The 25,662-nt window shown below is 35.0% G+C and overlaps 2 protein-coding genes across 2 annotated transcripts in view; one reads left to right on the top strand and one right to left on the bottom strand.

The window, feature by feature from the left end:
- Positions 1-3,563: 3,563 nt before the first annotated feature.
- The window catches only part of LOC129260454 (transcription initiation factor TFIID subunit 1-like), a 53,803-nt gene continuing 31,704 nt past the window's right edge, over positions 3,564-25,662 (top strand). The window contains exons 1-14 of the mRNA XM_064114638.1: positions 3,564-3,679; positions 4,807-4,966; positions 5,923-6,033; positions 6,828-7,010; positions 8,008-8,186; positions 8,663-8,881; positions 9,323-9,502; positions 10,269-10,557; positions 11,072-11,212; positions 13,026-13,315; positions 14,390-14,506; positions 21,556-21,729; positions 24,026-24,199; positions 25,198-25,388. Of these exons, the coding sequence (XP_063970708.1) occupies positions 3,575-3,679; positions 4,807-4,966; positions 5,923-6,033; positions 6,828-7,010; positions 8,008-8,186; positions 8,663-8,881; positions 9,323-9,502; positions 10,269-10,557; positions 11,072-11,212; positions 13,026-13,315; positions 14,390-14,506; positions 21,556-21,729; positions 24,026-24,199; positions 25,198-25,388 (2,513 nt within the window). The 5' untranslated portion in view covers positions 3,564-3,574. The remainder of the gene's footprint in view (positions 3,680-4,806; positions 4,967-5,922; positions 6,034-6,827; positions 7,011-8,007; positions 8,187-8,662; positions 8,882-9,322; positions 9,503-10,268; positions 10,558-11,071; positions 11,213-13,025; positions 13,316-14,389; positions 14,507-21,555; positions 21,730-24,025; positions 24,200-25,197; positions 25,389-25,662) is intronic.
- Positions 16,735-19,431, bottom strand: LOC129260801 (toll-like receptor 13). Its single transcript, XM_054898771.2, has 3 exons — positions 18,968-19,431; positions 18,588-18,658; positions 16,735-17,894 (listed from the first exon to the last, which is right to left on the bottom strand). Exons 1-3 carry the CDS (start codon positions 19,429-19,431, stop codon positions 16,735-16,737), a joined length of 1,695 nt encoding a protein of 564 aa, XP_054754746.2.

The raw sequence follows: 25,662 nt of genomic DNA, 5'->3' as shown, positions 1-25,662 counted from the left end.
AAACAAGCATAAGTCTGTTAATACCGTCTAAAATGCAAGTGGTTCCGTAGTCTTGCTCCCAAACATTGAAAATCCATGTCGTTTTCATCATACTTTGCACATAGATACTTTAGCACCTGAATATTCCAAATATGCAAAAATTAACATGGGTCCATGTGCTTGATTTTTTGCTATAGAGCTTAAAAGTTAACCCAAAATGGATGATGTTCTTAAGAATTGCGCATCCAAAAGAATTCGGCATTTTTAGACCTCACGAGATCACATCATTGAGATTAAAGCCCTATTAATCAGTCAAAATCCATGAAAATTTCATCAAATTTTGCAATATGATTAATAATTGTATCCGTAAGATGGATAATCTATCGATTGCTGTCAATTGTTTGCTCATTTAAGTCTAACAACAATATCAGTTCTTAGAAATTGCGGGAAAGATACTCAACCTCAAAAATGTCAAATTTTAATAACAAACTTGAGAAGTATAAGAAATGCTGCACTTTATTCAAAACCCATGTCATTTTCACCAAACTTTGCAAAGTTGTACAAGAAGGTATACCTAAGAGGTGCAAACATTTAAAAATATGGGTTTATGTGCTTGTTTTCAAACTATCAGCACTCTTATTAGAGCAAATTTGCTTCTTAAAACACGCGCCAAAAGCAGTATCTGTGAGGAAAAATTCTGAACCACTTTTTCATTTATTCATACTCGGGGTCATATTCATCATAGTTTGCAGCACTACAGAGAAACTATTTTGAAATTGTAGAGGAATTAAAAAAAATGGTCCATGGAATAATTCCAGTTTATTAGCTTCATAAAATAACACATCAGATCTGCAGTTAATGTTGATAAGGAGAAAAATCAGCTCACATTACCTACAGCTGATTAAATCACATGTTCATCCATTGTGACGTCAGCGCGCAGAGCGTAAAATATGCGCAGATCATGATGCGCACAAACATAACTGTGGAACGTCCTTAAATCAACTCATGATGTCAAATATTGACAGAGATATTTCTGTTTAAATTGGAGAATGTTAGCCTAGAGGACTCTGTGATGACATTTTTTATATTGTCATTTCATCACGGAGCCTATATGGGACCTAGCCTTGAGGACTATTATTATTTATTCGGCATCATCAAACACATAAACAACATATACAAACAATAGGAATAGGAGAGTCACATGGATGCCGGGAAAGGAAAAAGATTAACTAAATAACTATAACCCGAAGGTCTTCCTTTCCAATCCATGTGACTAGGACTCCATGATGATATTTTTTAATATTTTGACATATGTACTTCTACATCATGGAACCTTGAAACTCTTTCCATATATGCTAAGCGAGACCTCCACACCCGGATGGATTTCCCTAGGAAATCCATATTTACAGGGTGAAATCGGTTTATAAGTGTGAATTTGATTGATATTTGAACCTTCAAACGCCTAATGCGTATGAAGGGATAAAAATTATTTCACCATGAATGGCAAAAATGACAGGTTTCTTATCAGATCAATCTTGTGTTGATCCCTCGATCCGTTTTTCAACAAAGCAAATACAATAGGTCTGACCCTTGAACCGCTTCGTTATGATGTACCTTCGATTAGCGATGTTACAAAATGAAGAACAATTTATAGATAAAAATTGTTATTTAACAAATACCAAAATTTGATACGTGATTATGAATAATTATTATTATTATTATAATTATTTATAATCACGTATTAATTTGGGTCGTTTATTGCCGGGCGATTAGACGACATGAAAGTGATGCCAGCTCTCAAACAAAAAATAAGTTGGCGCCATCCCAGATAAACTGCATCAGCATGTTATTGAATGACAACAAAAATGGAAAAAGGTGATATGTCAGGGTGGCTTGCCGTAAACGCATTTTCCCTATAATACCGATGGTGGCGGGTGGTGTGCAAAGGACATCATGCCTACATAGGACATGTCTTTCCAAGAACCATTCTTTGTATCACCCAAATGGGCTTTGTGAAACATTTGACCCTTACATGCAACATGCCCCTGGCCTATAATAAGCTTTAATTTAAGTAAAGTTTGTCGTTAAAGAATAAAGTGACAGGAAAAAGAAGAATTTTAAATGAGCGCAATAGATTGGCCCAGAGTTTGCACAAGTAAAATTAAATATTGTTACCCAGAGGAATGCAAGCTTTCACAGAAAATCCCCCCTCCCCGTTTGAGAGCCATAATCAAAATTTGTAATGTAAATATGCAGTTCATACACAAGTGAGGACCTTTTTTTGCTTGTCAAATTTTTTTGTGGACAAAAAGACCTTCAATTTTGGATGATAAATAACCTTTTTTTTTGCTTGTCAAAGGTTCCTCGGGTAAAATGTGCCCCCCCCCCCCTTTGGAAATCCTGGATCCACCACTGATTGAAGTAAAAGTTAAAATATAACAAAAATGAAACCACAACTAGGTCTAGAATGCCTTTTTCAAGATAAGTCACTAGTATTTTATTGATTCTTTAAAAACGTACATAGAACTAAATAGGATCTACCAGAAATTATGAAATTGTTATCTACATGTACCTTCATTTCATTTCATTTATTTCCATTTTCAACAATTACAGTTTTGTACATTTTGACATAGAACAAAACTTAATTCAAGTATCCCTGTACAAAAATTATATTCAAGATTATTACATATCAGGTTGGAAATGGAGGAGGCTGCTAAAAAGCGGAGCTTGTAGAGTGCAGCCTCCTAATAAATATTATTGTACTTACATAGCATAAAAAAATCAAAATAACAACTTGAGCATAAACCAGTTAAATTAAAAAGATATAGGGGAAATTAAAATAGAAAAGAAAATAAGAAAAAGAGAGATTAAAGGTCTCCAGAATCCAGCCCCAGCACTCACAAACGGACCTCGTTGATCAACAGGAAAACGAAAAAGATGGAAAAGTGTACGTCACATGATAATTATGTTTGATTTATAAAAAAAAAAGAGATTGAGTGATGAAGAGTTAATTCAATGGTTATCTTGGAGAAATTTTTTGAACTTATATTTGAAAGAATTTAGGCTTGGTGATTCTTTGATGTTATTATTAATAGTTCCCCAGAGTCTAGAGCCTTCAAAAGTAAAAATTTATTTTGTAAGGATGGTCTGGGGTAGTGGTAAATGGAATTCATCTGATTGACGTGTGGGATATTTGTGAAGAGTTTTGTTTTTTGTTAAATGAAGAATGAAATATGGGTGGTAACATATTATTGTTTAACTGATACATGAATTGACCTAAGTTATATTGGTACAGTGTTTTTATTTTTAGAATGTTATTGTTGAAAAACAAGTGATCTGTGTGGGATCTCCAGGACAAGTTGAAAATAACACGCAACGCCTTCTTTTCTAATAGCAATATTTTATCTAGGTAGGTTGAGTGTGTATTTCCCCAAACAATTGCTCCATAATTTAGATATGGTAAAATTAATGTTGAATAAAGCATTTTTACCTTATCTTGATATTCAAGTGTAATCTGTATGTACCTAAACTTGCTATTCAAGCTTTATCAGATACATGTATTTTTGTTTATCTATCACAAGGTTGGATCAGCAAGATGGATTCTGAGGATGAAGATGGTGGCCATGAATTCTCATTGACTGGATTCATGTTTGGTAACATTGATAAGAGTGGACAATTAGAAGATGATGTCTTTGATGAGGTATGGATAGTGCATATATCATTCATAACATTTGACCATTACTGTGCATGTGAATCACAATGCAAGGACAGTTTAACCAATAGCAGTAAACTTGTGGATGTTGTTAATATACATGTAGCATCAATGCAATCTAGAATTATCATGTGTTATCATTTTTAAATATTTCTTTATAAACCCATCAATTTGCTTTTAAAGAGCTTTAATCTGGTTATGGTATTCAATAGGCTATGTGCATGCATGTGTACAAGGTTGCAATTTCGTAGAGAGTTTGATTGAGAATGCCTATTTCACTCCATATATGGATTTGTTTTAGTAACTGCATGAGAGGAAGTTCAATGCAATACAGCACAATAAAATACAATACAAGTAAAACAGAAATATGCTGCATATACATGTAGCACCATACCACACTCATACCAGCAGCAAAGTAGGATTACTTGACACAAAGAGTATGTGGTGTTAACCTCAAGTATATTTACTTTTGTTATATTCTATCTTGACAGAGGTGTTATGGCTCAGTGGACAAGTCTCTGAACTTTGAACCACAAGGCTCAGGGTTTGAATCCCATTGCATCACTTGCATCTTTTATCTACATTTATCAACACTCATCTTCTATGCTCTCCACCTAGGTGTAGTAAATGGCTAGGAAGGAATTGCTCAAAGTCTAAAATACATGTACATGTATCTGATCAGGCCTGGGTAATATAGTAATAATAACAATAATTGTACGTTTATATTGCACAATTTCTATATGTATATACTCAACTGCGCATTACAATAATGTTACCATTATCTTTACCGTGGCTATAGCTGTGCTGCCTACAGGCGCTCTGGCATTTGAGGAATTTCTTCCGGGTACCCATTTACCTCAACTGGGTGGAGTGCAGCACAATGTGGGTAAATTTCTTGCTAAAGGAAAACACGCCATGGCTTGGATTCGAACCCACGTCCCTCAGATTGAAAGACGGGAGTCATAACCACTACACCACGATGCCCCCACAATATTATGCAGGACTTGCAGACATTGTTCAAACTGCTGTAGCCTATAGATGTTGTATATTATTGTTATGTACAGTATTTGGGTTTTTTCTATCTTTGATCATAATTTGATTCTATTGTGTAACAGGATGCCAAGTGTCACCTTTCAGGTCTCGGAACCCTGAGTGGTCTGGAATCTATGTTTAAAGAGCTGACTGGAGAACAGAGGAAGGATGATGATAAGGAGGATGACGAGGAGGAGGATTACGATGATGATGATGAATCAGGTTCTGATCAAGACTCTAGCAGTAAGGAATAGATAGGCAGGGCTGAAAGATGAGACCATTCAATAATGTGGTCTGGGCTACCAAAGCTTGAAATTATATTCTCTTTAAACTTAATAAGCTCATGATAAGAGTTGAATTGAAATAGATATATCTAGATGCTGGAAAGCATGTGTCTTAAATAATGTATCTTTGTTAATTTTAATGATTGTGCACTGGAGTTACTGATTTATACATGTATGGCAAGTTCCCCCAAGTCTGCGCAGTCCCCCTTGTCTGCGCACACGCGTATCTGCGCGATTCTAGTAAAAGAAGATACGCAACGAGCACGAACTTTACACATGCAATACATAGACAGGTATTGATAAAAAAATCCGACTCAAAATGATGGAAAAATAATGAATTTAGGGCATTTCATGTGACGGCCTCAAAATGCAGCCTTTCTCATCAAAATCCCCGAATCGTGTGCAAAGTGAATGAGTGCGCAGACATGGGGTACCATTTATTTTTTTTCAATCTGAAAATGACTGCCCAAGGTTTTTTCAAGAAAATCCTATATTTTCTTTCATTTTTTAATGAGAAATTTGGTACACTTACTTTTAATAATATAAGGAACATTATTACCTGAAAGATTTTGTGAAATAAGAAGAAATTCATGTTAAATCTTAACTCAAATTGTTAGGTGCGCAGACTTGGGGCCCACCATCATATGTATCATATTCAATAAAATTCAAGGGGCAGTTAGAAGGCAATTGATTCTGTAATGAGATGAACTTCTTTTTGCTATTGTACATTATTACATCTTGCCTTCCAAGCTTAAAGTAACAGCCATATTTATCATAGTATTTGATTGTAGACTGACATGGTGACATTGATGACTGATTGGGCTGAACATCAGAGAGTTTATTGTTTATTTACAGTAGAATTCAGCAAGGAGTATACATTATTTTAATTCATTTCTTGTGTTGTATGTATTACAGGTGAGAAAGAGAAAGCAGTTGAAGCTGTGGATTACTCCGACATTACAGAGATGGCCGAAGAAGAACAGGTCTATATAGATACAATGGCTTCTATGTCTACACAAAATAAAGGTAATAACTTTGGATTCTAGAGTAAAATAATCTGCTATTGAAAATGATGTTGCTGCAAGGTGGTGTTTGTAATATTCCACCACATTCCATGGAAAAGTAGTTTCTGATACTTGATACGATAGCTCTATTTGCACATTTATACTAAATATTTCATATCAACATCGTAGAGATATCTCATTATGTAAGGAGACAATTACTGTATGCCCATTTTATTTTTCCTGTTACAGCTTAATGGAATAGGTAATTAATATTTGAAATGTGTTGATGACCACGTTATAATAATAATAACGCAGTTCTTGTAAAGCGCATATCACATGTCATAACGTCCCTATGCGCTTCCCTGGCTTTAGCCCCGCAGCCTTTTACAGCACGGTGGCATTTCGAGGAATAAATTCCTGTCAAGTACCCATTCATCTCACCTGGGTTGAGTGCAGCACAATGTGGATGAATTTCTTGCCGAAGGAAATTACGCCATGGCTGGGATTCGAACCCACTACCCTCTGTTTCAAAGTCAGAAGACTAATCCACTGGGCCACAACGCTCCGCAACGTTCTAACAGAGAAGGGAGAAATGTAATTTTTAGGATGAGAAGGGCAGTGATCATTATTGGATATACATGTATGCAACATGGTTCTGTGAATCTGAGGTGATATAAGGACAATATCATTTAAACACAAAATAAATGTTTCTCAAAAATATAGAATTGTTTTATATGGAGTTGAAGTTATTAATGTTATATTGATTTTGTTTATTGCTTTGTAATGCTCCTGTTCTCATCCCCCAAACAAATAAAGATGACGATGATGACTATGATGCTGATGATGATGATGGTGAAAGCAAGAATAAAGATGATTCTATCTTGATGCCTCCTCCCCCTATACCACCTCCAGTAACCAGACTGATGCATACCTCTCCAGCCTCATCTCAAGACAATGATAACAGAAGTGATAAGAGAGAAGAGGCAGAGACTGGTGAAGGTAAATCCTTTCCAGAGTGCACAAGTGATAACATGGTTTCTTGATTTAAGATATTTGATAATAATAATAAGATTTTCAAAGCCCTATTTATACAAAATTAAAAATAATAAATTTTTATAATGAGAATTAGAGATACATGTATATATTTGAAAAAAAAAATTTATATGCTACATATAAATTCAATCCTGTGTGCTGATTGGTTTAAATTGCATCATGTGACCAAACGTATTCTCACTATTTTGCGATGATGGTATATTTGTATACTATTCCCTTTTCTAATCAATTTGAAACAAATAGTATATATTAATATACAACTACAAAATCCTATACAGTATATCTGAGTACTGTTTCATAAAGTCAATCAAGTAGTCAAGCATTAGTTTAAGAAGAGCTTTATGAAACAGCCACCATGTGTCAGTAACAAGTAAGCTGCAATCAATCACCAATTTTGTCATGGCCAATCAAATTTACAGTGATATGAACATGTGTTGTCCTACATACCATCCATCATGGGTGCTTGGAATTTGAGATCAATTTCAAATCTTTATGTTATGAGGCCTAGGTAATGCATGATGTGTTTGAATTATGTCAGTAGTAATTATGAATCAGTTATGCTGATTTAATTCACTTTTATCCTCATTAAAAGGCAATGTTTAATTCCATGAAATAAGAGCTGATTATATATATTGATATGTATTCCATAAACCCAAGCCCTTGTTATCTTGTCTATAGGGTTAAATTACATATACTTTATCACAACTAGATGCATCATACCATAATCTTTATGTCGAGCTATCTCACTTCTATCTTCAGCCTCAGTGGATTTCATTCCAGTGGGTTAGATTCCAATATAGAATTGTATGATTTATTGTTGTTGACCATCTTATTGTTTCAAGCGTTGCAAATTTTATTCAATTGCAACACTTTAACCTATAAACAAGATTTCACTGATTATGAATACCTTTATTCAATTTTCATACATTATTTGTATCTTCAGATAAAGAAAAACAGGATGAATCAGAAAAGGAAGGCAAGAAAAAGACAGATGAAAAAGAAGGAGAGAATAAAGAAGAAGGAAAGATAGAAGCACCTCTGAAGCACTTGTATGACACGGCTAGCGAGAAGTTCAAAGATAAAACAGTAACAGATCTCTTCCCAGAATTCAGGCCTGGTCAGGTAGGTGATGATGAGTTAAACCCAATTCAACTTAATAGGATATGCATAAATGTGTAGGAATATCTTGTAATGAATGTATTAGTCAGAGTATGATGTCTTCATTGATAAAATGTTGTTGATGTTCACACTAAGAAATTTTGGACAGTGCTTCTTCGATTGTTTTAAGACAAACAGACTTCTATTGGATTTGATACCATTTAGGATGTAAACAATACAGTTGGTTGACTAATTAAATTTAGCTCTGGGCTTAGATTTAGAGGACAGGTCATATGAAAGACAAAATTGATTTATTATATAGGCCTATAGATTAAAAAATGTTAGGGATGATCTGTGGGTCATCTTTCCTTTTAGAAAAAAAGAGGTGCTATTACAAGACTTTTTGTGTTTTGAGATTCTTTCACTTTGGATAACTACGTAAATGCTAACATTTTTATTAGACTTCTCTCAAGACCAATACTGTATTCTTCTTATTGTAGGTCTTGAGATTCTACCGGCTATTTGGGCTCCCTCAACAAAACCTCCTGCCACAGCTGTGGAGGGGTATGAAGAAGAAAAAGAAGAAGAGACACCCATCTGGTTCTGATGCCATCCCAAAGGACTCTCCTCCATCCAGTCCTCCAAGGAAGACTATTGATGGATGGGATTATCGCTATGCTCCCTTTCCTCCTCCTGAGGACTGCATGCCTGACGATGCGGTATGTACAATTATCTGATCAGAGTGGTTAGGTGCTGAGAAGTCACTGGAGAGCTTCCTTCTAATGAATAATCTTGACTATGACAGTAGTTAATTTCTTAATCTTTTGCCATGGGTTCTAGTGATTTGATAACATTGTATTTGAATGTGTGATAAAAGGTAATACATAATGGCTAAGAAAGATTTGCCTCTAAATGACAAAGGTACAAAAATAAGATTGAATGTCTTTTTGATGCTCCATAATATCCACAGCATAAATGCAGGATACATGACGTATTGTTGAAATTGCCATTTAAGGTAACGGTTTGAAATTCAACTAGAACACAATGAATTCCACAGTAAACATCACTTTTAAAGCAATTTAGAGTAGATTCAGAAATGAAAAGTGTAAGAATGTGAGAGTAATGTTCAAAGGTATATTCATCTTTGTTATAATCCCCAGGAGTTAATCATGGCTGCTATGGAAGCGGATGATCGTAATGCTAATTCTGATAAAGATAAGAACAAAGATGCTCTACCTGAGATAGCAGAATGGCGGTATGGACCGGCTCAGTATTGGTATGATATGCTAGATGTACCTGATAATGGAGAAGGATTTGACTATGGATTCAAACTCAAATCCGTAAGTAATTTATTCATTTAGCTAAATGTTATCAGTAATGCATATTTTGTTCATGAGTCCACTGTTTTGAATTAATGAGTCCACTCTTCAAACAGAGGACTCCTGAATAAAATAGCGTACTAAACCATGGCAACAGGCATCAATTTGGCGCACTGTGACAAAAGTGTGCATGCATCAGCATTGTTGAGCGTTGTGGCCCAGTGGATTAGTCTTCTGACTTTGAAACAGAGGGTCGTGGGTTTGAATCCCAGCCATGGTGTAATTTCCTTCAGCAAGAAATTTGTCCACATTGTGCTGCACTCAACCCAGGTGGGGTGAATGGGTACCCATCAGGATTAATTCCTTGAATGCACTGGGCGCCGAAAGGCAGCTTGAGCTAAAGCCGGGGTTATGATAATAATAAACACTGCGCCTCGGAATAGATTATTTCTAGATAGATGGCACTATATAATTATTATTGGACATTTTTTGATATACGCAGTAAATAAGCGTAATTTATACGAGAAATCAGCATAACCCATGGGTTCAACCAATAATTTTAAAAACCACCTTTGTGAATTTGGGCCTATGGGAGTGTTTCATGACATCTTTTGTCAGTGATTCTCTGTGACATATATGCAACCAATGGGCTACAAGGATTTCATTAGTTTATAACCGTTACCGCTGAAAAAAAGAAATGACTTAATGAAAAACTCCCCAGGTTCATTCTCTATTTACCTCACACATCTTATTCAACTCAAATTTGTGTCCTTTTAATCATACCCAGACATCAGAAACCAAGGTAAAGGAAGAGAGCAAGGAAATCAAGAAAGAATCCGACGACACCCCAACAGCACCCTCTATATCAGCCGAGGAGCTTCTTTCTCACCTCCCTCCAATCCCACAAGCCTCTGATGAATGTTTTGACATGGTGACCCAACTACCTTGGGAGAATGATGTCATATGGGATGCTGAAGATGTCAAAGATAAGGTCCTCAGTTCAACTGCAGCAAGTAATGCAGGATGGGTACCGACATTGTCCAATAGGACTGCTCTTGCTTACTACACTCAACAGGGTATGTTCAATTGCTTCATTGTGTTGTAAAATGTTGGATCTGTACCACTTTATCAAAGAGCTTTGATACATTACCCTTTTGCTGTTTGGTTTCAGGTTTGAGTTACGTGCAGGATTCAATCCAATATTGAAATTATTATTTAAGATGTTACTAATTTGATTAAACCAAAACACACTTTTTTCGAGATTTCAATATTGTGGGTCCTAGACTATATGTAGTAAATAGGTATATAAATAAAACCTTACAAGTATAAATTCATTCTATCTTTTAAGACAAGATATTGCTTTGGTCGTGAAAGACAAATACCTCTTGATGATACTCATCCAGTGATATATAGGGTTTTACCCCATCCAGTCAATAAATTGCTTGATTGATTGGTAGTCGGTAGAATGGATAAATAGATAGATAAATAGATAGATAGATAGATAGATAGATGAATGGATAGTTTGATTGCGATGTCATAACTGATAAAGTAAAAATAGTTTTATATCCTTTTCTTGATGATTCCTTATAGGTCAGAAGATTGTTGACTACCTTGGTCCTAACTACAATGAGAGAACAGCAATGAAAGTAGTTGGTCCTATGTTGAGTGATTTGACTAATAGTAAACTAGCTAAGACAGTCTCGACTCCAAACAGACAATCACAGAACCCAGGTAAGCATCTTCTTCAGATTATTCCACAAAGTGATGTCTGCTTAAGTATTTAAGAAGAATTAAAGGTCAAGTCCACCCCAGGAAAATGCTGACTTGAATAAATAGAGAAAAATCAAACTAGCATAGTGCTGAAAATTTCATCAAAATCGGATGTAAAATAAGAAAGTTGTGACATTTTAAAGTTTTGCTTATTTTTCACAAAACATGGATATGCACAACTAGGTGAGTCAGTCGATGATGTCCATCACTCACTATTTCTTTTGTTTTTTATTGTTTGAATTACACAATATTTCATTTTTTATAGATTTGACAATAAGGACCAACTTGACTGAACCATATAGTATTAAACAATGCTAATTCCACATGTTCAGGGAGGAATTAATTGTTATATCATTTGACAATGAGGAGAAAATTAGAATATTTCATATAATGAAATACAAAAGAAATAGTGAGTAGATGACGTCTTAGTCTTCTCATTTGCATACCAGCCAGGATGTGCATACAACTGTTATGTGAAATTAAGCGAAACTTTAAAATGTCATAACTTTCTTATTTTACATCCGATTTTGATGGAATTTTCAGTGTTATGCTTGTTCAATTTTTCTTTAAATTGTCCTTTAGATTGTCTCAGGATTTTGACCACAGTTCTGTCTGCTCTTTAACTGCCTTATCAAAATTAACCCTCAATACAGGTGGGTGTTTCATAAAGCTGTTCATAAGTTATGAGAAACTTTACGAATGACTCGTGATCCTTTCTTGTGTTTTATGGTATACGCCAAATGTTCATTGGTGATGATTCAGCGCATAATGCCCATCTCACACTATGCGTGATTTTTCAAGAAATCGCATTTTGTATTGAATATGAAAGTTCCAAGAAGTAAAACTATTTTATTCAAAGTGTGGCATATTAGAAAAACTAAAATCATTTTTTTTACAAGCCCTATGGTCATAGTAAAGTCCAAATCGGCTTCAAGTCACAGCCGATGATGACGTCGTTACGATTTGGAATTGAATTAGTTTTTATTCATTCCGGGAGGCTGTAACTGGACTGAATTTTCGATTTCAGTAGTCCTACCACTATTCTGAACTCTGATCCGTAATATTTTATTAGTTGGAATATCCATATCAAATGTTATCACAATTAATTTGAAATTCAGATCGCAACGAATCGCATAGTGTGAGATTGGCTTAAGAAAGTATCATTAGTCATTCGTAACTTGCAAACATCTTGATGAAACACTCACCAGGTTAAGAACATTGTAGTCATTTAGTCATGTCTTTCAGTAGGCAAAATTCAAAGTCACTCCTGGCCTTCATATTGGATAGTTTAAGATAAGTTTTCCCAGTATCCAGTAAGATTCATACATTTATGCATGACTTCAGAAATAATACTCCCTCGTTCATTTATAGTACAATATGCTTTACTTTTAACCAACAGCTTATCATTTATTTACTTATCAGTTGTAGAAATATACATGCAATTAAAATATATTAATGTTATAAAGATATGCATTGCTTCCTTTTTTTCTCTTTTTGGTCTTATTTTTCATAAAGATGAAAAAAAAGGATGCCAGATTCATTCATTCAAAGATTTGAATTACCTATTTAGGTACTGGGTCAATATTTACATTGGCATAAATGAAGTTTGTGCTGGGATTAATATCACCAGAGTGTAAGGCTAGATAATTGACACGATTTGAGGTTTGAAGTTAGGGACGGCAATCTGAACTGTGCTTTTAACACAAACTCCAACACCAAACTTGAAACCACACATATTTTGTTTTAATGATTAATCTTTCATTTTGTTTGAAAGCTCAAGAGAAATCAGATTGTATGTGGTACTCCATCTTCCCTGCTGATAATGAAGAGCTCGTCTACCATCGTTGGGAGGATGATATCATCTGGGACCATGAGGCAATGGATAAGATACCAACCCCGCCTGTCCTTCGACTAGATCCCAATGATGAGAACATCATACTGAGGATACCGGATGATATTGACCCTGATAAGTTGGCTGCCAGTGGAAAGGAGAAGAAAGAACCTCGGAAATCAAAGATTGTGATGGAGAAGAGTGGGATGACGAGATCGGATGATCAGGACGAAGTTAGTACATTGCACCAAAAATATTTGACTTCTTAAAGGGAAACTCCAGGCTGAAAATAACATGTTTTGAAGAGATGCAGAAAAATCAGACAAACAAAACAGTGAAAATTTCATCAAAATCGGACAAGGAATAACAAAGCTGTGGCATTTTAAAGATTTGCATTATTCCAGTGAAATTGTTCTAGGCATGTCTTTGTCAATATTCAATGAGCAAACTGATGATGTCATATCCCCACTTGTTCTTTTGTATTTTATTATATTAAATTAGGTTTATTCAATTTTTTTCTACCAAGTACTTAAAATATTGGATTGACAACTGATTTAGTACATGAGATATTCATTGCTGCAACTTATTTCATTATAAGGGAGACATATCATTCACACATGTATGAAAAAATTAAACAATTATGATTTCATGTAATGATGTAAGAAAAGGGAAAGTGGGGATGTGACATCAGCTCACCTAATGAATATTCATGATGATGTGCATATCTGTTTTCACAAAATATTGCTAAACTTTGAAATTCAATAACTTTGTTGTTTGTTGTCTGATTTTGATGAAATTTTCAACATTTTTCTCTGTGAATTTTACTTTCTTTATTTAGATATAACATTTTTTCAGCCTGGAGCATCCCTTTAACGATACTTAGACTTGTGGACTTTGTCGACAAGTGTACCTTAAATGAGTTCATAGACTGTATAATTTTCTTTCAAAAATAGTTATCAGGCTTATATTATTGACTTCGAATCATTCAGAGAATATATTACAATGTGGACATACATTAGTCAGTGGATAGTTTATGCGTCAGTGTACCTAAATAATATTCCTCTATCTTTCCTTTATTTCAACAGGAAAGTCTGATGCTGATACCTTGTCTAAACAATTGTTTATTTATTATTTGTTGGTGTCTTAGTTGTTTTAGTTATATCTTATAAGATGTTTCATATCATACTGTATTAATAATTGGCAAAATGAACGAATGATTGATTTAAAAACACTTATTCAAGATGAGCAAGGGGGATCATTCACTAATAAAACTCTCTCACTATTTGCATTATCATTCTATATTCCAGGATTTCAATGACCAGCAGGAGAATAAGAATCCCTTCAACATCTCTAACGATGAGAACTACTATCCTAAGAACTTGGGTGAAGGCAAACTAAGACCAAACATGTCATCTGATTTACAGGTAAGGATAATCTACCCTGTATTAGTGTGCAGTGATTGGGAGTGTGAGTGATTGATTTACACAAGGAAATAATTTCTGAGTATTATAAGAACAATGATGATATATATGATGAATTCGGAAATAGTATAGTCAAAATAAAAAATTGGAATCAACAAAAATACACTCTGTATTTTATATCCATTGACAATGTGAACATTGCTGAACTAATTTTGCAATGATTTTAATAATCAATTGAAATTCATGAATTTTACAAGACAGTGATATTATTGGTGCAAAATACAGGTGTTCTCTGAACGCAATTGTTTCTCTGTCAAGTTGACAGATAGATGTAGAGGGGGCATGGATGTCCAACCAACCCCCCTCCATTCCCGTATTCATAATAAGTGATGTATTTATAAAATTATGGCATAATTACTCACGATGTGATCACATTGTCAGTGGAGATATAACACAGGGTATACTCACTTTTGTTACTCTCATTATTTGATATGTGGGTAGTATTTGAGAATTCAGCATATTAATATCCAATATGTGTCTTTCATTTATAACCCAATGTCCCATCTACAATGTCTGTGAAGCTTACAATATAAAGCCATCAATGTGAAGAATTATTATTATGTACTAATTTGTACTAGGGGTGTACTCACTTCTGTTGGATACTGTGTAATCTGATAATCATGATACAATTGAAATTCATCAAATCTTTTTCAAGTTGTTTCATTTTATTAACCATCACTACTATAATAGCACTAAGTCAGTTGTACAAACAAAAAGCAGCTGAACTCATTTGTTGTCTTTAATGTTTTTACAAAAATCTGAAATGATACCTTTGCAAACATTGCATGATTTTCAGATTAGTAAATGGTAAATGATTAGTAAATGGTAAAATGACCTAGTGCATTTAAAGACCTATTCAATGAAAATAATTTGTGTTGAACCAAGTATAGACTATTCTAAGGATCATTTGAAGCCAATGTTTGAAATTTCTCATGTAACAATTCAATTTAAACATTTTTTTTTCAATCAATATCAAATCTTTCACAAAATTCATTTAGATAATGACATTCATAGTTCATGTAACAAATTTAGTATTATCAGTCAACTCTAATGTACAAGAATTTTAATGTTTTTTACCACTAAAATATAGTACATGACAGATTTATGCCTAGTGATTTTTGTTTAACCAATAAGATATAATGAACACACAAATTGTGCCAACTTATCAAATATCCTGTCAGTAATCATGCAACAACTTGTTATTAATCATATTCAAACCATCTACAATTTTTCAATTCATTATCTACAAAACCTACAGATTTACCATTCGTTTAACAATCAATTTTTAATCATCTTCAAAACCTACAGTTAACCATTCATTTTACAATCAATTTATAATAGCATATGGATTTTGAATATTTACAAATTATACAACTTTATATTTTTCTTTACTCTTTAAGCAAGACAATGTAACATTATTTTTATTATTATTAACTCACTTAAGATTATTAACTCACTTAAGATGTACCAGTGCACCATTGCATAAATGTTAATATTGTGGTAACTTAACCTTTAATTGTAACTACCATGGTAACCATGCTCAAAGCCAATCAAAATCAAATATTCCATGAAAGTTAAATTTGGATGGCAAAGTTACCAACTTTTATGAAGTGGAAGCCTGGTGTATTTACAAACCCTGTCAACTAAACTTATGAACTGAGTTGATACAATAAGGTAAAATACATCAAGCAGATGTGAAGAATTTCATTTGAATCAGATTGGAATGTTATAAGTGACATTATATTTTTATAGCACCACGTCCTCTTTGATAAAAATGCTTAAGTTGCTTTAAGACAGAGAAAGAACAGAGAGATATATTTATATAGAACTTCATTCAAATGTACATCAAAACAAATAAGTCTTCATGTTGCTCTTTAAGAAAATTTCAAAATTTGCATTTTTGAGACCCTGTAGAAACTAGTTTCACACAATTTGCATTGGGATTGGGAATAATTATGCATTGCATAGTTTTCCAGTGGTCAGATGATCTTTCAAGGAAGTGCTGTGCATATATGCAACTTTTCTGTAGATGTAATTCATATTCAACAATCATTTTATTAAAAGATAAACATCCTTTCTAAGAACCTGCGAATGAAATCCAAAGTGGAAACAAAAATCGTGACTTGACTTTCAAATATTGGGGCTCTGTTTACGTAACTTTATTTTCTAGTTCATATAGGGATAACACTATTGAGTTCCCTATTTGCTCTCATACTCTTCTCAAACTGAGCCCAGAATAGTTCCTGGCCATCTTCATCATCTGTCCACAACATATAAGGTTTGTCCTTACTAAGGAATAGTCGGACCAGGTATGGCAGATCATCATCATTGATATCCTCCAGGAAAAACAGTATGATCTTGTCCAGTCTGCTGTCATTTAGTTCTTCAAGGGCTATACGTACCTTGGTAATAAACCAAGCTTCACGCACAGAATTGTTGCTTAGCAGGAGGACAGTCTTGAAACTGTTCTCAACAGCATAATGGAGAGCATTGATGTAGAACATCCCGAGGTGGAGGTCATCGTCACCATAGACCACTCTATCAAGATGTGGAAACCTTTCCTGTAAAACTGGCTTCATGACATCATCCACCCATTCCTGGTCTTCCTCTTGGTACATCAGGTTGAGCTGAAATTCATAGTCCTGGTCCTCAAAGTCCTGGACCATTTCCTTGTAGCCACAGATGGCTAGTCTAAGAAGGAACACCTTGTAGTTGAACCACCATCGTTTCCAGTATGCAAACAAGGCAAAAGCTGCAACCAGAAGAGCTGTCAAAGACACACTTGTTATTAGGAGGATATTGATTCCACAGTATTGATCAGGATCAAATGACAGGATTGGTGATTTCACCATGTCCTTGAAGGAAGAACGTGAGCACAGCGTGTCATTGGGATGACTGAGTTCACTATTGCTTGAACGGAGCCACTTCACAAACCAGCTCAACTCACATGTGCAGGTGAATGGATTTCCAGAAACATCCATTGTGATGTTAATAGGAAATATTGTTCCTTGCTCTATTTTGGAGATTTTATTATTTTCCATGTAAAGTTTGTACAGGTTTTGGGTTCTCTTGAAAAGAGATATAGGAATCGAATAAAGTTTGTTTGAGTTTATTTTCAAAACATGAAGCTGAGTCTGACTTATAAATAGGTTTCCAGAAACTGATGAGATATCATTGTTGCTAAGATCAAGTGTTTTGAGAGAAGTCAGGCTGTCAAAGACACCAGGTATTAGTACTTTAATAGCTGACTGAGAAAGGAACAACATTTCAAGTCTCTTTAAGGGTTTGAAAGTTCCTGCATCTAACATATCAAGGTAATTCCCACTTAAGTCTAGTCTCAACAGAGAATCAAGTCCGGAAAAAAGTGATGTGGAGTTTGTGTGACGAAATAGGTCTTTGCTTTCCAAATTGTTTGTATGCATGGTCAATTTCATAAGAAATGTATTATTTGTAAATGGAAGTTTGCGATAAGGTATAACTGTCAAAGTCCCGAATGATAGATCTAGTATACGTAGAGCATTCACATTGCAGATTACCATATTGAGTACTTGATATTTTTCATTAGTGAGGTATAGCTCTTTGAGGCCCTTGAGATTTCTGAAGGGACATTCACTCTCATACCATTCAATACCACTGTGAGACATGTTAAGTATTTTTAGATTGGTGTATCCCTGTAGGAATTCCTTGATCATTTGAAATTTGTTGAAAGAAAGATTCAGAGTTTCCAGGGAGGGGAGTGTTTGGTTCGTGATCTCAATATCCTTGATGTTATTATGAGACAGGTCTAAATAATTTATAGAGCATCGGTTGGATATTGTACTGCTGGACCACCTTCCAATTTCATTTTGATCAAGTCGCAATTGACGCAGCAATGTATTACAGTAAAACATATCATGTGGCAAGGATGTTAACTGATTACGAGATAGGTCCAAAACAACCAACTGGTCTAATCCACAAAAAGTTTTGTTAGATAGAGTTGTGATACGATTATGCTGAAGTGATAAAGTATTTGTATGATTAAAACCCCAAAACACAAACTCTGGAATAGAGCTCAGCATGTTATCTTTTAAATGTATGAGTTGTATCTTTGGAAAGCTGTTAACATAGTCATGGGTTTGGTTAAGTGGAATTATGTTATCTATGTAACATACTCTTAAGTCCAGATAATTTATTTCATTGTTTCCTAAAATAGAAGAAATGTGAAATTTTTGTATAACATTATTAGGAAGCTCTAGATATTGAATGCTCTTTATAACTGCAAAAGTATTTGTTGCAAGGTTGTTCAATTTATTACAACTTATGTCAAGTAATTTCAGTGAGCAATCCTGAAGAGGTGTAAAGTCAAGAGATTTTATGGAAGTGATTTTATTGAAAGCCAGACTAAATGATTCCATATTGTCAGACCATGGCAAAGAATCTGTAGGGACTGAGGTCAGTTTGTTATTACGAAGGCTGAGAGCTGATAGAAGTTTATTGGCATGAAGCAAACCTGTTGGTAGATACATTAATTTGTTATTCTCCAGTGTTAGTTCTTTGAGATTACCCAGAGGCTGAAAGGTGCCATCTTCTATCAACGTGATCTGATTGTCTTTGAGTATAAGTGTGATGATGTCTGGAAGATAGGTAAAAGAATCATTGTAGAGGGTTCTTATGAGGTTGTAGTTGAGATCAAGTGATATTGTGTTGTGTGGAAGGTCCTGAGGAATAGATTGAAGACCACGCCATTGGCAGTTAGCATAGACACCATGGCTGGTGTTAACGAGCCCGCACCCACTTGAAGAGACCAAGCTCCAGTTTCCTAATACATTTCTTCCTGATGCACCATCATTCACAGACAATCCTCCAGATAGAAAGAATAGCACACACATAATCCATGAACAATGGGGTGTTAGTAAAAGTGATAAAGTCATCCTGGAATGAAAGGTTGTGATCTGTTAGAAATAATCAAGTTTTACAATCCTGTTTGTCAGTTATTTCACCTGCAGAATAGCAGGCGAGATGGTATAAAGAAGATTTCAAGCTTAATGGAACAAAGTGCATAATAAATTTCCTTCAAAATTATGAATTTCCCACTTTTATTCATCAAAATGTTCCCATCAGTTGTCATCATAGGTCTGGGGTATTTAGTAGAATTTCGGTTCAGGATTTGGTGGTCTCTCAAGTATTTGCTCTTTCAGAAGAGAGCATCATTCAGACTGCAATGCAGCATGTCTTTTCATCTTCAACAAGTTCAGTGTATGAAGGCCTTTTTTTCTCTTAGGAGCTCAAGGATTCCAAAAGCTTTCCATCAAATTCTCTTTGACATGGTTTGCTCTTGTAGTTGTGTCCAATGATTTTAATGACAACATTAGTCTCATGCTTCCCTGAATGGCTCTAGAAGTGTCACTCAACCAATATTTTCTACAAAAACTAGAGATTTTAAGTGAATCGTTATGAATCATTGGACTTCATGTTGCACCGTTGACAAACGAAATGTTACAGCTTGCTATCAACCCACCTACAAAGCTGATCCAGGGACTGTGATAAAAATTGCCAATCACGATCATCGTTTCATATGCTCTATGTTCCAAAGAACAGAGAAGAAACCAATCAGAGGTCATTTAGTTTCCAGTTTATGACAATCCCTTTGTTACAAAATCCAGGTGCTCAAAAAGCCAAGTTGCAATGCTAGACTACCAACAGAAACTAAAGAACTTGGATCTATTTCCTTGACATGTATTAAAGTTACAGGTAAAATAAAAAATATTCCGAGATAGCGAAAATTTTATGCTTTCACCAAGGAAGTTGAGTTTTTTAAAAAGACATGAAATGATATATAAACTTCCTTGTTCTTATATGTCATTTGGTAAAGGAAGTGACAAATATTTAGATTCAAGAAAGATTTTGGTTCAAGTAATATAAGTGCGACTCTAAGTCATACTTAACTCTTTGTGAATCATCCACATGGACTGGTTACAACCCAGTGAAAATTGCTTGACCCCTACCAAAGGGACCTTTGAACAAAAAATGCCAATTTTGCTCATTCGCCTTCTTATACAATTGTCCAAATTCTCCTTACACAAAAACAATGGGGATCAGACATTTGTAAGGTGCTATGCAAAGCTGTATGTGACACAGCCATGGAATATACTATTAAAAACAAACTCCACCCCAGCAACCAATCGAGAATAATCAAAGAAGTTTAACAATATAATTTCTATCAAATTAAGAATTTTAGACCTTTTTTTAAGTTGTGCTTTTTTTCTCAAATCACATCAAAGTCAATTCCATATACTGTATCCTATTTCCTACCTGGCATTTTAGATTTTGAAGAGAAATCTGGTTTTCTTTTCCTAGCTACATCCCAATTTATCTTTGTGTACATGTAGCATTAATTGATTGATTTGAGTTCACTAACATTGTATTTTATACACTACTTTAATTAATGTCTGCTGTCATAAGTAGAAGATTATTTTCACTCCAGCATGAAACTGAAACATTTGTAAAAATATTTCTGGTTAGCTATCTTTTCGCTCAATGTTTCTGCCTTGTAATATTCTCACCCACTTTGGTTTATATGAAGAAAAAAAAATGTTTCCTTTAATCAACTCTTACTTTTGTTATTCACAAGGAAACAAATACATGAATATTTGATTACAGCTGCGCTTTGATGTTTTACTTTTCTGGTAATACAATCCTTCAATGTATGTTATAGCTTCAATGACATGAAAAAGAGAAACATTTTATGATCACTACATTATAGTATGACTTTGTTTTTCTGTTTTTTATTGTGGAGCTATCACTGTCTTTAATGAGAGCACTTAAAGCACGAGGATCTCAAATGTGCAATTCGTGTAATAAATTGTAACATAGTCATACAGTAGTCCTCCAATTTATAAAAACAAAACTTATTTCTCATACATCTTCAACTCCTTCCTCAATATATAGCTCAGTAGAGATGCTAAATATAAATGCATATCATCAGCTAATCCTCATGTCTTGTATTTCCCTAGCACTCCACCGCTTCAGTAGAGCTTCGTCAGCCGTACTTCCCAACCCACATGGGTCCCATCAAACTCCGTGGTTGGCATCGTCCTCACATCAAGAAATATAACTTTGGTGCTGTCTCTGCTCAAGGACCTCATGGAGTATTCCCTCTCGTTAGGAGGATCAAACAGAAAGCAAGGGTAAGATAGAATCCTCAAATCAAGAAATATAACTTTGGTGATATCTCAGCTCAAGGACCTCATGGAGTATTCCCTCTCGTTAGGAGGATCAAACAGAAAGCAAGGGTAAGATAGAATCCTCAAATCAAGAAATATAACTTTGGTGATATCTCAGCTCTTGAACCTCATGGGGTATTACCTCTCGCTAGGAGGATCAAACAGAAAGCAAGGGTAAGATAGAATCCTCACATCAAGAAATATAACTTTGGTGATATCTCAGCTCTTGAACCTCATGGGGTATTACCTCTTGCTAGGAGGATCAAACAGAAAGCAAGGGTAAGATAGAATCCTCACATCAAGAAATATAACTTTGGTGATATCTCAGCTCTTGAACCTCATGGGGTATTACCTCTTGTTGGGAGGATCAAACAGAAAGCAAGGGTAAGATAGAATCCTCAAATCAAGAAATGTAACTTTGGTGATATCTCAGCTCCATGAACCTCATGGGGTATTCCCTCTTGCTAGGAGGATCAAACAGAAAGCAAGGGTAAGATAGAATCCTCACATCAAGAAATATAACTCTGGTGATATCTCAGCTCTTGAACCTCATGGGGTATTACCTCTTGCTAGGAGGATCAAACAGAAAGCAAGGGTAAGATAGAATCCTCACATCAAGAAATGTAACTTTGGTGATATCTCAGCTCTTGAACCTCATGGGGTATTCCCTCTTGTTGGGAGGATCAAACAGAAAGCAAGGGTAAGATAGAATCCTCACATCAAGAAATGTAACTTTGGTGATATCTTAGCTCTTGAACCTCATGGAGTATTCCCTCTTGCTAGGAGGATCAAACAGAAAGCAAGGGTAAGATAGAATCCTCAAATCAAGAAATATAACTCTGGTGATATCTCAGCTCTTGAACCTCATGGGGTATTACCTCTTGCTAGGAGGATCAAACAGAAAGCAAGGGTAAGATAGAATCCTCAAATCAAGAAATATAACTTTGGTGATATCTCAGCTCTTGAACCTCATGGGGTATTACCTCTTGTTGGGAGGATCAAACAGAAAGCAAGGGTAAGATAGAATCCTCAAATCAAGAAATGTAACTTTGGTGATATCTCAGCTCCATGAACCTCATGGGGTATTCCCTCTTGCTAGGAGGATCAAACAGAAAGCAAGGGTAAGATAGAATCCTCACATCAAGAAATATAACTCTGGTGATATCTCAGCTCTTGAACCTCATGGGGTATTACCTCTTGCTAGGAGGATCAAACAGAAAGCAAGGGTAAGATAGAATCCTCAAATCAAGAAATATAACTCTGGTGATATCTCAGCTCTTGAACCTCATGGGGTATTACCTCTTGCTAGGAGGATCAAACAGAAAGCAAGGGTAAGATAGAATCCTCAAATCAAGAAATATAACTCTGGTGATATCTCAGCTCTTGAACCTCATGGGGTATTACCTCTTGCTAGGAGGATCAAACAGAAAGCAAGGGTAAGATAGAATCCTCAAATCAAGAAATATAACTTTGGTGATATCTCAGCTCCATGAACCTCATGGAGTATTCCCTCTTGTTGGGAGGATCAAGCAGAAAGCAAGGGTAAGGTGTAGTCCTGTTTTAAAAGAAGACATACCTGCCATGTTTCTATATCAATACATTCAGTACTAGCTAGCTGCTCCTATTTTCATGAAGAGTCCAGGAATCATCATGTTCCTCATTCAGTGGTGAAATTATTGTACATGTATGCCATTTTACATTTTTAGGTACAAATGCTTTAAATATCTCTTGATTGTGTCCCTTCTTTCTTGACTTTACCCATCTTTTGGATATTGATATTAGAAAAGGTGATTTAATGTCATGGCTAACAATGCCGAAGTGGGATGTGTTTCCTTCTGAAAAAGTTTGCCTTACATGGGGAGGAAGTGGTTTAAAATATTAACATGCATAAGGGCAATTCCATGAAATGATCAACCCTTTTGTATGTGTGACCCTTATTTTTCATTTCACTTTATGAACTGCTCAAGCGATGCCATTTTGAGAGCTTTACGATTCTTCATGTAAACAAGAAAATAGAAACAAATCCTTTCAGTTTTAACTTAAGCGTTCACTTATGACTGTAGTCCTCATTATTGCAGCAATCAAGTGACCAATTAGCTGAACAGTCTCAGGTGATTCCTATCTGACCTTAAGGTTTGCAATTATAGCTGCAAACGAAAAAAATATATATTTGATCCTGAATGAAAATACACAACCCTTTCATGGGATTAAGAATGTTTTCAGCATTTTTTAAAATAACATTATCTCTTTGACTTGACAGCAAAGAGAACAAGAGAGACAAGCCTCAGGAGGAGGTGAGATGTTCTTTATGAGAACAGTAGAAGATCTAACTGGTATGGATGGTCATCTTATTATGACTGAATACTGTGAAGAATACCCACCACAGATGATGCAGGTTGGCATGGCAACACGCATCACTAACTACTACAAGAGGGTGAGTCATCCATGGGCACATAGTACTAAAAGGATGCACTGGTTTTAGAAGTCCTTGGAAATTTTATATAAATGTCAACTGATTTAATCTTCTATTTTCAATTCATATAAATCAATGAAAGTCAAGATCTTTCTTTAAAACAAAGTACCGTCATCCAAACTGATTTTCATCAGGAAGCCTGTCTAAAGTGTTGATGAATAATGTGAATTATTCTGAAATATTATTAAAAAATTCCAACCTTAGAAAAATTGTAGTACCTGTTATATCATTTTAATTAACCAATTCATTTGAAAATTTAATGTAATTTTTAATTTTACCAATAATTATTAGATTTGAGATCAAATATTTCATGCAACATGTATCTTAAGATACAAGTTTGTTGTTTTTCTTTTCTTTTTATTCAACAATGAATTCAAAGTTTGAAAAATGGATTTTCTTACGACTTGCAAATATTTCATACAGAATTTGAAAAAATGGTATTACGTAATACGATTTGGTAAGTGAGTCATTAGTGATTTGATATTGATCAAATTCTTGTCAAATTTGTCATATCTTTATAAGTATTTGTGATTTCTTTCTTTTTCCGTTAAGTTTTTTCTCTTCTTATTCATCTCTTCCTCATACCCTCTATCACTGTTTTGTTCCAGATCCTGTTTGATGTTGCCTGCCTCATTATCTTAATCCCTCTTGGCTTGAGGTCTTTTACTGGCCTTACTTACACTAACTTCCCTTTGTGTCTGCCTACTCGTTTTCTTTCATCCCCTTCACTAACCTGATTAGTCTTCTCTACTCGCTAATGCCCCTTTTGTCTCCTTGGTTCTAGTGTTACTGTAGCTTGTCTGTGGTCTATATTATGGTTGTTCCACTTTATATGTTTGTCATTTTGCCTCCGACAAAGATTCTGCTAGGATCGAAAGCTTAGGCCCCTTTTGACTTTCTAAGTTTTATCAGTATCAGATATCATCTTTTCTATTTAATTGACATTGATTTGATTATAGAAACCAAGCTCAGATGCCAAACCACCATTGTATGAATACGGTGAGACGGTCAACGTCCACAGCTCACCGTTCCTTGGTTCATTGAGACCTGGTCAGTCTCTTCAAGCATTTGAGAACAATCTTTTCAGAGCTCCACTCTACAAACACAAGGTCCCAGCTACAGACTTCCTTCTCATCAGAACAAGACACAGGTAAGATCCTGTAGTTTACCACAGTGACGACATGACAAAATTGTTATTTTTTATTAGTATTTCAGAATTAATATACCACATCTCGACAGAGTGCGATGAAAAAACATTGACAACCTTCATTTATTGGAAATCTGTCTGTCGGGGCCCAAGACATGGCCATATTCAAACCTACTTAGCCCAATTGAAATCGGTGTTAATTGGCCTTTTTTCAAACATTTGGTATTCAATTAGCCATATCATGAGCCACAAATGTTGAAATACATAAAAAGAAACT

The sequence above is a fragment of the Lytechinus pictus genome, unplaced genomic scaffold (genome assembly GCF_037042905.1).
Source record: "Lytechinus pictus isolate F3 Inbred unplaced genomic scaffold, Lp3.0 scaffold_19, whole genome shotgun sequence".
Taxonomy (NCBI): domain Eukaryota; kingdom Metazoa; phylum Echinodermata; class Echinoidea; order Temnopleuroida; family Toxopneustidae; genus Lytechinus; species Lytechinus pictus.
This window is presented reverse-complemented; position numbering and strand designations above follow the sequence as displayed.

Coding starts and splice junctions, on each gene's coding strand:
- LOC129260801 (XM_054898771.2), bottom strand. CDS start 19,431: ATGTGTGTGCTATTCTTTCTATCTGGAGGATTGTCTGTGAATGATGGT. Junction 18,659..18,967: donor CCTACAGATTCTTTGCCATG/GTCTGACAATAT, acceptor CTATGTTAACAG/CTTTCCAAAGATACAACTCA. Junction 17,895..18,587: donor TCCAGAGTTTGTGTTTTGGG/GTTTTAATCATA, acceptor TGTTGAGACTAG/ACTTAAGTGGGAATTACCTT.